We start from the raw sequence: 14,285 nt of genomic DNA on the forward strand, positions 1-14,285 counted from the left end.
TAATAATAGTTAGAATACAGAGGTTCAGCTGTTCTTTACACTGAGTTACTTTACACACTTTAGGTCAAGCACCAACATGCCACTGTTGGGCCCTTGGGTTAGGCCCTTAACCCTCAGCTAAAATAGTTCAGTAAATGTGCTGAAATTTGCTTTCCTGTACAGAAAGGAACCACGTCATCTGATTGGGGGGTGTGTGCAAACGTTTGCAAAAACATTAAAATAGCTCTGATACATTGAGGACTAAACCATTTAAAAAAAGAAAAATGTTTATAATAAAATGATTTATTTATTCACTAAATCAACCAATTCTGTCTCTAAGTGTTTAACAGCAGCACCGAGAAAGTCTAAACGATGTTAACGAGCTGTTAATTAGTAGGATGATTCTGGATCTTCAGGTTCACTCAGCTGATCTGAAGAACACTCGGTATGTAACTCAGTGTAAAGGGATTATAGTGTTTGTGTTATAAACAAAAAAGCTGCTCAGATGCTTGCTATCCCAACAACCTGCATAAGTGTGAAAACATGCTGTTACTTAGAACTCGTTATAATACCCGGTGATGATGTCACCACATTGCTTTTATCACTAAACACCGTTAAAAGCGCCCCCTGCGGACAGGGGCGGGGCTGGCAGGGGGTGAGGGTTGGCGTAAGCGCAGTACCCGGGCGTACGGCGTGGTGAGGTCACTTTTGGTTTTGGTTTTATTCGAAGCGTGTGATGACATGAAGAGACGCAGGAACGGCCTCTTCCCCGGGGGCTCGTTCTCCACCATCGCCACGGCGACGCCGCAGCCTCGCCTCCTGCACGAATTGGGGGTCGTGACGGTGATGGGTGTGGTCGGAGGGGGTCCCTGCAGGTCTGTATGGGTTTCGACTTTGCGGTGCAGCAGCTGAGCTTTCATCAACTGTAGAGTGGAGTGAAGCTCCATCAACATCTGATCCTGAAACAGAGCGCCAGAGATTTACAGTGAAGCGTGAGACTGAGCTTCTGCTGCTTCATTCTGAGACAGGATCTAGTGATTAGTAGCTGTGTGTGTGTGTGTGAGTGTGTGTGTGTGAGTGTGTGTGTGTGAGTGTGAGTGTGTGAACACACGTGAAGATTGATCACTAGTGTGAGAAGCGTTGTGGGTGAAGCGTCTCTTTAGATGATTAGAGCTGAATCATTCTTATCAGTACTGAAGCAGATCAGCATCATTTCTACTTCACACACCTACAGTGCTGAGACCCCATCAGCTACTGCTCCTCACACACCCTCACACACACACACTCCCTCACACACACACTCACTCACACACACACTCACTCACACACACACTCACTCACACACACACTCACACACGTGCTCAGTCAGTCATTACAGTAACTGCACTGCAAACAATCTCTTACTTACATATAAAATGTTTATGCAGAGCGCCCTCCTGTGGAGCAACCAAGCATTCCAACATCTCAAAATGATACTAAAACCTTCAGGTGTGTGTGTGTGTGTGTGTGTGTGTGTGTGTGTGTGTGTGTGTGTGTGTGTGAGAGAGAGAGAGAGAGAGTGTGTGTACCTGTTTGAGCAGTGTAGTATCAGCGATGTTGAGTGCGGAACGTAGTTTCTCTCCATCAGTGTAATGGCAGCACGCTCTCTCACCTGACTGTAACTTCACCACCACAGTCTGAAGATTAGCACGCAGCTGTCTCAGAGTCTACACACACACACACACACACATTAATATATACACACTAATATATACACACAGCACACAACTGTCTCAGAGTCTACACACACACACACACTAATATATACACACTAATATATACACACAGCACACAACTGTCTCAGAGTCTACACACACAAACACACTAATATATACACACTAATATATACACACAGCACACAGCTGTCTCAGAGTCTACACACACAAACACACTAATATATACACACTAATATATACACACAGCACACAACTGTCTCAGAGTCTACACACACAAACACACTAATATATACACACTAATATATACACACAGCACACAGCTGTCTCAGAGTCTACACACACACACACACACACACACACACACCTTTTGTCCATCAAACAGTTTACGTTCTGCTGTCGATGCGAGGCTGGAGGCACTTTGATTATCCTGATAGCGCTTCAGCTCTGAGGAGAAACAGGTGAGACAGACAGGTAAAGTTAATGCTCATCTAACACCTGACTTTAGCTAACAGTTGTGAAACAGGCCTTAAACCTGGTTTATATATTTAAAGTTCCCAGATGAAGAGACAGGTGATTCCAATAGTGGGATTTGCACCTTGAACGGGTGGAGATGAGACAGTTTAAAAGATCTGAAACTCCTGCAGACGTCAGCAGTACTTCAGTTATTTAAGGTTGTGGTTTGGGACGGAGCCTCTCGTTTAGGGACAGTGACATACAGAGTTTGGGGGGGGGGGGGGGGGGGGTGTATTTGTGTATCTTACCCAGGTTCCTGAGTGTAAGTTCAGTGTTTTTTAGGTCCAGTTCTGCTCTGCACTGTTCCAGTTCAGTTCTAATTTGTTGTAGTTCAGCATGTTCTCTCTCTGAGCTGCATTTATTAGTGTTTGCAATACGCTGAGACCTCCTTGGTCCATCTCCTTCCATCAGAGGAGGAAAGATCTGAGCTGCACCTCCTGTTTCTTTCTCCTTCAGAGCAGCACTGAGCTCCTGGATCTGTTCATCCCGCTCCTGTCACACACACACACACACACACACACACACACACACACACACAGTCACACACAGAGTCACACACAGTCACACACACAGAAACACTGACAGGTTGGTATGGATGCACCTTGGTGGTTGTATCAGTATGAGAACCATGATGTGATGAGTGTTGGGGTGAGTATAGAGCAGTAATAGTGTGTGGTCTATACTGGGATTAGTACTAATACTCACCTCCACTTCTAGACTGTAATATTTCCTTAAGCTGCTCTTCAGGTTGGTGATTTTATTTTCACATCTTTTCTCCATCAGCTCTCTCTCATTCTCCAGCGTCTCACTGACACACACACACACACACACACACACACAGTTAGTGTACAGCAGGGCTTTTCAACAGGAAGACTGTGTGTGAAATACAGCCTGTCCGACTGTGTGTGTGTGTGTGTGTGTGTGTGTGTGTGTGTGTGTGTGTTAGTGTGTTACCTGAAGTCTTGCTGCATACGGTTGATGACATCCATCATCTCAGCACACACCTGCTCTCTGATCTTCAGCTCCAGCTCCTCTTTCTCCTGCCTCTGACGCAGAATCTCCTTCTTCAGAATGTTTATGGCCTTTACCAGAGCCTGTAAACACCATCCACCCCACACACACATAAATCAGCTGGGTTTTACTGGCAGCACTCACTATCAAGTTCCAAACTAACTCTGGAAACCAAAGCAGGTATGTGGACCCTGACACAGGAGCTGCCAGAGGAGTTAAAATACAGAACGTAGAATTTGTACCTCAGGCTGGAACATGGAGACGTCCTCATCTTCATCACTCTCCTCCTCCTCCTCCTCCTCCTCAGTCAGTGTATCTTCAGTCTGAGTGTGATCCCGCAGCAGGGAGACGATGTACGCCACCCGGGATTTAGTGGAGGGGCCGTGAACCAACTGATACACACACAGGTAAAACATCAGAATGACTATACATGCATGTTTACATTAACCATCGTTATTATTTACATAAAAACATAAATAAACAGTTTAGAATAAAATACAGAAGCATCAGCATTTATTAACATCATCACAGCAGCTTCATTCAGAAAATCCTGTTCCACCAAAGCTTTACTGTTTCTCAGCTCTCAGCGACGAAATTCAGCTGCTTTTGAACTTGTTTATTTATCATCTTCATGTTTATAATTTATTTACATTTATTGTGAAGGAATTCTATCTGTAAAAGCTTACTAATTCCTGTGTAAAATGTGTACAATAAAGTTCCATGAAACACATCAGGTGGATCTGATAACAGCACTTATTTTCACCATATCTGTATCACACCACTGACCTGCAGTCCTCTCAGCTTTATCATCAATAACTGATGGATTATTGATTTATGTGCTGATGAGCGTGAGTATTGATCTCACACATTTAGAAAATCTGGAGTGGATAAAATGCACTAACACATTGATGCTTCTAACAGGTGCTGAGTGTGTGTGTGTGTGTGTGTGAGTGTGTGTGAGGTACCTGGGTGGCGATGGCAGAGAACTTGAGGGCGTGTAGCGTTTCATCGTAGCTTAAGCTGCAGGAATTGATGTTGACCATCATACAAGCTCGGCCGAGTCCAGAGAAGAAACTCTGCAGCACTCGGGTCAGTTTACTGTCTCTGAACGGGACCACCTGAGCACCTCGCTGCCTATACACACACACACACACACACACACACACACACACACACACAGTTATACACACGAGAGCTAGCAGATAATTACACACAGTAATACAGAATGACTGAGAGTACTATTATTCTCTGTGTGTGTGTGTGTGTGTGTGTGTGTGTGTGTGTGTGTGTACATACTTGTAGTTCTGGTTGTGTCTTATTGCACTGATGCAGCGTCCCAGTGTGAGTAATGAAGTGTTGATGTTGTTTGCCTCCTTCATCCTGTCACCGTTCTGCTGATCCTTACAGCGCTCCGACCCGGCCAGATCACACACACACAACCTTACACACACACACAATACACACTCACTATAGACAATACACACACCCAGGCTTACACCATGGTGCACCAGCAGAACTATGTGGTCGGACATGACCAGCGATCCGACCCTCACTCACCACCAAAGAAAATGTCTGGTACAGTAGTAACACTGATAAATAACAAAGGGGTGTAACTCACTCGCTGATGCGTGCAGCGCCCCCCTCAGGCCGGGTGTGCAGCACTCTCACAGTAAACACACTGTGGCTGAAACACAAACAACAGTAGTTAAATGCATGTTTATAAAGAACAGTGGTGTTTAACCTGCACACTGTACACACACTACACACAATAAAATCTGCCAATATTAAAGTAATAATACAGTGTCTAATGATGCGCTCTATCTGTGAACTACATGATAAAACAGATGTAGATGAAATCTACAAAAATAAACCGACAGTTATTACAGAGTGTATAACGCAGCAGGACAGGCAACGACCCCTCTACACTACAGTCTAATAATAATAGTGTGGATGTGTGTGTACCTGCGACTGGAGTTGTGGTTCAGGTGTGTGCTAGCAAAGCTCTGGTTGCTCCGCCCCACACTCAGCACTTTCCACGCTTCATCAGCACTGCGTACGTTTACCCATGTTAGATCTGCAACACACAAACACACAACTTACTACACACACAATGTGATTAGTACATGTAAATGTGTGTGAGTAGGTGAGTTTTTCTGAATGTCATTGTGTTCACTCCCCCTCATTGTGCACTATAATATAAAATACACTGCACTAGTGCACTTGTTTAACAGAATGAGATTTGAGACGCAGCCTCAGACATTTTTACTTTCTGTACACTGTGAACTTTATAAAAAATCAGAATTTGTGTTTGTACAGTTTATTGACTTAATCAGAATAAATCAGTATGTAATTAGTGATTACCACACACTTGCACTGCAATAATCTTATATGATTTAATTTTCTTACCATCATGTTTATGTTTAATCTTTTTCCTGACTGTGTAAAGCATTTGATTAGATGACGACACAACACAACTACTTTACTATTTTTCAGTTACACGCTGAACACCCTAGTAACCACCTTAAATACATTCAATTGACCTGGGTGATGTGAAGAAGCAGCAGGAGACTCCAAACATGTCAGAGAGAAGGGTGTAAGTCTGCAGCTCTCCTTGACCAGCGCGAGTGCAAGCAGGGAGATGCTAAATCTGCCCAGTCAGTCTGTATTTATTTATGTTAAATTTTCTGTATAAATATTAACTCTGAGTTAAAGATCCTGGTTTTACTCTAGTAAATCTGTTAGGACTTTTTAAGACCAGATGCAGAGGGTGTGTTTGTGTGTGTACCTTTAACATAGACGTTGCCGTTTTTGTCATCGCTCAGTCTCAGGGTGCTTCTCTTGTGTGAATGTAGAGACGAGGGCGGCTCCAGCAGATCGTACAGAAACTCGTTATAAATCTCATAAAAAGAAACCCAGACGTTGAACTGCATGGTTTTATCCACATTTACATCAGAGACAGACACGCTGTCCACATCCACACACACTCCGTCTGAGTCTGAAACACACACATCAGGTACGTTTAATGACAAACACTATTAACTATATTATAACAATTAAAAACAATACAGTAATGCGTATTCTAACAGTCGTAATAAACATGATTTATTGTTACACTGATGATGTGAACACTAAACCCTACACACAGCAACAGTCTGATCTATAATTATAATCTCTCATCATCACAATGAATAAACGTGCTGCACCTTCCAGACGGGTCAGGGCTGAAAGTCCGCCAATACCACTGTCCCAACTCACACTGGCATTACCACCTGCACGCTGCCTACACACCTCCTCCTGTAACACACACATACACACACAGTCATTAATCTGCAGTCATTTGTAGGAGTAATTAAGCTGCTTTCCTCTGATACCTGTGTGTGTTTTACACCTGCTGTATAAACACCTCACTGTAGTAGCAGCTCCCTGTTTATGCTGCAGAATGTTCTACAGAGATTTATTTACTCCAGGTGTAGTTAGTGGGGGGGTTAGTTAGTGATCCGAGAGTTTGTTTAAATGTGTTTGAAGCAGCAGGAGCACCCTGGAGGAGTTCACGCCACCCTTTATCCCTGTGTGGGTGTTTACCTCTCGAAGCAGGGCGTGGCGTCTCTCCTCCTCAGCTCGAACCTCTCTCTCATTGAGTCGGCGCACCTCCTGTCTCAGGATGGGTTTTAGATCAGCACTAGGGTACAGTCGTCCTGAGAGTGAGTTAAACACCGACATTAAAGCACGAGGGAGGAGCCCCGCCTCACCCAACGAACCTGTGGGGTACAGAGGGACACGCCCAGTTACACACTGCTGTACTGTAACAATCACAAATGTAGTACAGTAATGGAGAGTGTAAAGACACCCGTCACCCCAGGTGTGTGTGTGTGTGTGTTACCCTGTATAGTGTAGGTCTTGCCCGAGTTGGTCACGCCATAAGTGTAGAGCAGTCGGTTCTCTCCGAGCAGAACATCTTGAACCATCTCCTTCATTGTCTGTTCATACACGTCCTGCTGAGATACCTTCTCTCCAAAAATCTTCACACACACACACAACATTTTAGTTTAACACATCAAAGCAAATCACAGTCACAGACAGGTTGTTGATGAAAGTGCTGCATGATCAAGGCACAGATCTTACAGATTCAGTTTCATCTATTAATTTTATATGTTTAAAACAGAAATGCTTCACATCTGTATCTCTGTAGAACGTGGCATCATGTGCTGCATCATATCAGGTTCTGTTTAAGTGATGTTCAGATTCAGCAGGTCTGGCAGTGGTTAGTGAAACTCAACCCAACTGTTAATTATATTTGGTTCATTGGTTGATTTATCAGCTAAGGGGGGCAATTACTCTTCCACACAGGGCCGGGTAGAACTAAACAGCATTTTATCTTCAATTAATGAAATCATTATTGGAAAAATTGTGTATTTGTGTTTTTGATATTAAAGGTAGTTTGATCATCTGAAATGTGTTACAAATATTCAAAAATAAAAACACAGCACTGTGCTTTTTATGGCTCTGAATTTATAATGTATTTTTGTCATTAAAATGTGTTTGATAATGTGTGTGTGATGGTGTGTGTGTGATGTTGGTGTGTGTGTGTGTGTGTGTGTGTGTGTGTGTTTTACCCGTGTGAAGGTGAACTTGTGTACACTCTGTGTGATTCCTCTTTCTGCACTCTTCATGTTCTGTGAGTCTCTGGGTGCTTTTAAGAGGAGTGTATCCTCACTCTGCACACACACACAACCCTGTACAAACACACACACAAGTTACTTCTACTGTTAACATTACAATGTAATTTAACATTATACAGATACCGTCACAGAGAAAAGTAAGTGAACCCTTTAGAATGAACTGGACTTCTGCTCTGATTCCTAATAAAAACAATCAGATCACAGTTTATTAGGAAGCAGTGCAGAAGTCCAGTTCATTCTAAAGGGTTCACTTACTTATACTTATGTATGCAACACTTACATTTATATTAATACTTTTAATAAGTTTGTTACACATAATAAAAATGATACAGTGTTATATGATGATAATAACATTATTATTATTGACACAGTAATTTAAAATGTTATTTGATTTGATTTATTGTTTAATTTAAAGATACTTAGACGTTCAGGATACCTGATCTTCTCCTCGCTCTTTCTCTGCATCTGTAAGAGGACGAATACGCAGAAACACCTGCAGCTTCTCCTCCATTCGATCATCTCTGCTCTGATTCACACACTGTACCTACACACACACACACACACACACACACACCTTTAATCTTCTCTACACAAGTAAATGATCACAGCGTCCTGTTCACCACCACTGTAACATGTTTAACAAATCACATTAGAGTGAAGCCCAGAACCCTGTTTTAGAAGAAGTGTAAACATTCATGTATCACTCACTACTACATTCCAAACTTACTGCTAAATTCCAAACAAGCTTATAAACAGATACAAAACAGCATGAAAAGATCCAAAATCTATGAGCTGCTAGAGGTGTGTGTGTATGTGTGTGTATTTTACCTATCCTGTGTATCTTTCCTGTTGTGTGTGTGTGTGTTTTTATCTGTTGAGTGTGTGTGTATATCATACCTGTGTGTGTGTTTACATATCGTACCTGTTGTGTGTGTGTGTGTGTGTATCGTACCTGTTGTGTGTGTGTGTGTGTATCGTACCTGTTGTGGGTGTGTGTGTGTGTATCGTACCTGTTGTGTGTGTGTGTGTGTGTATCGTACCTGTTGTGTGTGTGTGTGTATCGTACCTGTTGTGTGTGTGTGTGTATCGTACCTGTTGTGTGTGTGTGTGTGTGTATCGTACCTGTTGTGTGTGTGTGTGTGTGTATCGTACCTGTTGTGGGTGTGTGTGTGTGTATCGTACCTGTTGTGTGTGTGTGTGTATCGTACCTGTTGTGTGTGTGTGTGTGTATCGTACCTGTTGTGGGTGTGTGTGTGTGTATCGTACCTGTTGTGGGTGTGTGTGTGTGTATCGTACCTGTTGTGTGTGTGTGTGTATCGTACCTGTTGTGTGTGTGTGTGTATCGTACCTGTTGTGTGTGTGTGTGTGTGTATCGTACCTGTTGTGTGTGTGTGTGTATCGTACCTGTTGTGGGTGTGTGTGTGTGTATCGTACCTGTTGTGGGTGTGTGTGTGTGTATCGTACCTGTTGTGTGTGTGTGTGTGTGTGTGTGTATCGTACCTGTTGTGGGTGTGTGTGTGTGTATCGTACCTGTTGTGGGTGTGTGTGTGTGTATCGTACCTGTTGTGTGTGTGTGTGTATCGTACCTGTTGTGTGTGTGTGTGTATCGTACCTGTTGTGTGTGTGTGTGTGTGTATCGTACCTGTTGTGTGTGTGTGTGTATCGTACCTGTTGTGGGTGTGTGTGTGTGTATCGTACCTGTTGTGGGTGTGTGTGTGTGTAATAAGATAAGATAATCCTTTATTAGTCCCACAGTGGGGAAATTCACAGTGTTGCAGCAGCGAAGGGACAGTACAGCACTCAGTACAAAAAATAGACAATAAAAAGTACAGTGTATAACAATAATAATAGTAAAAAGTCAAAAACTCTGAAAAAAACTAAATATTTACAAATAATTACAAACAATAATTGCACATGGGAAAAAAATATTGCACACATTGCACATTGTAATAATTACATGGGGAAGAAGTTGCACATTGTTCTGAATAATGAATGATTTAGAGTGTGTGTGTGATCTGCCTGGAGCAGTGCTGGTTATACAGTCTAACAGCAGCAGGAAGGAAGGACCTGTGATACCGCTCCTTCACACATATGGGGTGAAGCAGCCGGTCACTGAAGGAGCTGCCCAGTGCTGCCAGAGTCTCATGCATGGGGTGGGAGTCGTTCTCCAGCATGGATGCCAGCTTGGCTAACATCCTCCTGTCTCCCACCACCTGCACTGGGTCTAAGGGGCTCCCCAGGACAGAGCCGGCCCTCTTGATAAGTTTGTCTAGTCTCTTCCTGTCCGCTGTAGAGATGCTGCTGCCCCAACATACCACTCCATAAAAGATGGCTGATGCCACCACTGTATCAAAAAAAGTCCTCAAGAGCTCCCCCCGCACTCCAAATGACCGCAGTCTCCTGAGTAGGTAGAGTCTGCTCTGACCTTTTTTATAAAGTGCGTTAGTGTTAACTGACCAGTCCAGTTTGTTGTTGAGGTGAACACCCAGGTACTTGTAAGAGTCCACTCTCACAATGTCCATTCCCTGGATGTTCACCGGTGACAAGGTGGGTCTGCACCTGCGGAAATCCACCACCAGTTCTTTGGTCTTCCCCACGTTTAACTGGAGGTGGTTCAGCAGACACCAGTCCATGAAGTCCTGGATCAGTTCTCTGTACTCGCTGTCCTCGTCATTGTTTATAAGTCCGACAATCGCTGAGTCATCAGAGAACTTCTGGAGGTGACAGTCCGGTGATCTGTACATGAAGTCAGCCGTGTACAGGGTGAAGAGGAACGGTGCCAAGACCGTTCCCTGAGGGGCCCCTGTGCTGCTGATCACCATATCAGACACACAGTCCCGTGCCCTCACATACTGTGGTCGGTTGGTGAGGTAGTCCAGTATCCAGTTGGACAGGTGACTGTCCACTCCAACATGATCCAGTTTGTCCTTCAGGAGCCCCGGCCGTATGGTGTTAAAAGCACTGGAGAAATCGAAGAAGGTGATTCTCACAGTGCTCCCAGGTTTCTCCAGGTGCGAAAGAGCTCCGTGTAGCAGATAGATGATGGCATCATCCACCCCGACGCCAGGTTGGTAAGCAAACTGAAGAGGGTCCATGGATGGGCTCACCAAAGGGCGGAGATGGGTAAGGACCAGCCTCTCCAGTGATTTCATCAAATGTGAAGTCAGTGCCACCGGTCTGTAGCTGTTGAGGTCCTTTGGGTGCTGTGTTTTCGGCACAGGTACCACACAAGATGTTTTCCACAGCTGTGGTACTCTTCCCAGCTTCAGACTCAAGTTGAACATGTGCTCAACTACCCCGCACAGCTGATCTGCACAGGACTTGAGGAGCCTGGCACTGATGCCATCTGGACCCGCAGCTTTCTTCACCTTGATTTTCTTCAGCTCATTCCTCACCTGGGCTGTTGTGAAGGACAGATTGGAGCATGGGGGCTGGGTGTTGGAGTGCATGAATGGAAAGTTAAAGTTGCCAGCAGATGAACCAGTGGGAGGTGGTTGTGATAAGGACGCGTGAGTGTGAGAGACGATGGGGGAGGGTAGCCAGTTGGTGGTGCCACAGAAGGGGGATTCAGCCATAATGTCTGTGTAGGGGGAGGGACAGGTGAGTGATCAAATCTATTGAAGAACAAATTGAGTTCGTTCACCCACTTCTGGTCCCCCACCACCTGGGAGTCGGGCTTCTTGTGGCCAGAGATGGTTTTTAGGCCTTTCCAAACTCCGCTGACATTGTTCTGCCGTAGTTCTTCTTCCAACTTCTTCCTGTAGCCAGCTTTCCCCTCCCTGATCTTCCTTCTCAGTTCTCTCTGCACAGCTTTCAGCTCATCCTTATCGCCCGATCTGAAGGCCCTCTTTTTCTTTTTTAGGAGAGCCTTTATGTCAGGGTTTATCCACGGCTTATTGTTGGAGAAACACCGAACAGTCTTGGTAGGAACAGTGTTCTCCACACAGAAGTTGACATAGTCCGTAATGCAATGAGTGAGACTGTCAATGTCCTCCCCATTAGGGTCACACAGTTCTTCCCACACTGTTGTTTCAAAACAGTCCTTCAGAGCCTCTTCAGTCTCCATAGACCATTTCTTCACTGTGCGGGTGACTGCTGGTTCTCTGTGCACAAGGGGTTTGTACATAGGCAGAAGATGAACCAGATTGTGATCAGATCTTCCAAGGGGAGGGAGAGGTGATGAGTTATAAGCCTCCTTAGTGTTGGCATAAAACAGGTCCAGTATTTTATTGTCTTTATTGTCTCTAATACCTGTTGTGTGTGTGTGTGTATCGTACCTGTTGTGTGTGTGTGTGTGTATCGTACCTGTTGTGTGTGTGTGTGTGTATCGTACCTGTTGTGTGTGTGTGTAATACCTGTTGTGTGTGTGAGTGTGTGTGTGTATCGTACCTGTTATGTGTGTGTGTGTGTGTATCGTACCTGTTGTGGGTGTGTGTGTGTGTGTAATACCTGTTGTGTGTGTGTGTGTATCGTACCTGTTGTGTGTGTGTGTGTGTGTGTGTGTGTGTATCGTACCTGTTGTGTGTGTGTGTGTATCGTACCTGTTGTGTGTGTGTGTAATACCTGTTGTGTGTGAGTGTGTGTGTGTATCGTACCTGTTGTGTGTGTGTGTGTGTGTGTGTATCGTACCTGTTGTGTGTGTGTGTGTATCGTACCTGTTGTGTGTGTGTGTAATACCTGTTGTGTGTGTGAGTGTGTGTGTGTATCGTACCTGTTGTGTGTGTGTGTGTGTGTATCGTACCTGTTGTGTGTGTGTGTGTATCGTACCTGTTGTGGGTGTGTGTGTATCGTACCTGTTGTGGGTGTGTGTGTGTAATACCTGTTGTGTGTGTGTGTGTGTGTGTCGTACCTGTTGTGTGTGTGTGTAATACCTGTTGTGTGTGTGAGTGTGTGTGTGTATCGTACCTGTTGTGTGTGTGTGTGTGTATCGTACCTGTTGTGTGTGTGTGTAATACCTGTTGTGTGTGTGAGTGTGTGTATCGTACCTGTTGTGGGTGTGTGTGTGTAATACCTGTTGTGTGTGTGTGTGTGTGTGTGTGTGTGTGTAATACCTGTTGTGGGTGTGTGTGTGTGTGTGTAATACCTGTTGTGTGTGTGTGTGTGTGTGTGTGTAATACCTGTTGTGGGTGTGTGTGTGTGTGTGTAATACCTGTTGTGTGTGTGAGTGTGTGTGTGTAATACCTGTTGTGGGTGTGTGTGTGTGTATCGTACCTGTTGTGGGTGTGTGTGTGTGTGTAATACCTGTTGTGTGTGTGTGTGTGTGTGTGTAATACCTGTTGTGTGTGTGTGTGTGTGTGTAATACCTGTTGAGTGTGTGTTTCTGCAGGGCTGATGACTGATAGTTCTGGTATTGGAGCATCGAAGCGTCTGCCTGTTGGACCATCGAGATCCGCCGCTGTGGACTCCAGTACACACACACACTCCTCCCGGTCTGAGACACACACCGCCGCACTCATCACACACACACTAACACACACACACACACACACACACACACACACAACAGGACCAACAGGTTTATCTTTTACCTTCTGAAATCCTTACTCTAACAGTTTATAATCAATAGATTAATAATAAAGTCATCTTTAGTATTAGAGTGCAACTGTCTTTATGCTTAAATACATTTAATATTAAACGAAATAATTGTTTTCTAACTGTGATCCTACAGTAATCAATAAAAATCCTGATGTATTTGTTATTTTAAATTAATCGAATTCATGTTAAAATAAAACTTATCTTCACATATTACATTAATTTTGAAGACATTAATGTATAATAAATGTGTAATTATAAAATGGCACTTATACAAAAACCTACATAAAGTGAAGCGAATGATAATAACACCATGTTTAGCTATTATTAACAGCAGGTTTAATCATAATTCTTACCTTTTTATGTAATTCCTCTAACAGAAATGCTTTTAAATCCGTGATGTTATAATTTTAATATGAATGAAGCCGTGAGAGAGAAACGTTCCCTCAGCGCTTTGCCTCCAGACTGATCCAGCAGCCCGTTCAAACCAAACACCTCAGCGACTCAACCAATCACAGCGAAGGAACATCAGCCAATTAGATGCTTCAACTCGAGGTGCGAGACTTCTGATTGGTGGAGTTCAGGTAAGTTTAAACCACCAGGTTTAAGATGAATACGTTGTGGTTGCCATGCTGTTACTATGCTGAAAGTAAATAAATACATTTTAAACTTGAATATAATGTCATTCGAATGCGTTTAATATTGAAGTAGAAAACATTCCGTCGTAGAAAACAAAACTACATCGTTTGTAATGCGTTTAAAGTACATTGATACAGTATTTTTGTCACACTAGGAGCCTTTGTGTGCTCCAGTGTGCCTAGTTGCCACACCCTCTCTTTCGATTGGTTCCCAAGGA

General features: G+C 43.9%; 1 protein-coding gene across 1 annotated transcript; it reads right to left on the reverse strand.

The window, feature by feature from the left end:
* Positions 1–542: 542 nt before the first annotated feature.
* kif20a (kinesin family member 20A) lies at positions 543–13,902 on the reverse strand. Its single transcript, XM_063011058.1, has 19 exons — positions 13,786–13,902; positions 13,201–13,363; positions 8,334–8,441; positions 7,832–7,951; positions 7,099–7,237; positions 6,801–6,976; positions 6,422–6,512; positions 6,004–6,213; positions 5,181–5,292; positions 4,837–4,902; positions 4,515–4,658; positions 4,184–4,352; positions 3,461–3,610; positions 3,162–3,301; positions 2,913–3,015; positions 2,456–2,699; positions 2,059–2,138; positions 1,548–1,685; positions 543–938 (listed from the first exon to the last, which is right to left on the reverse strand). Exons 2-19 carry the CDS (start codon positions 13,351–13,353, stop codon positions 594–596), a joined length of 2,688 nt encoding a protein of 895 aa, XP_062867128.1. The 5' UTR covers positions 13,354–13,363; positions 13,786–13,902; the 3' UTR covers positions 543–593.
* Positions 13,903–14,285: the final 383 nt, after the last annotated feature.

This window comes from Trichomycterus rosablanca, chromosome 16 (genome assembly GCF_030014385.1).
Source record: "Trichomycterus rosablanca isolate fTriRos1 chromosome 16, fTriRos1.hap1, whole genome shotgun sequence".
Lineage (NCBI taxonomy): Eukaryota > Metazoa > Chordata > Actinopteri > Siluriformes > Trichomycteridae > Trichomycterus > Trichomycterus rosablanca.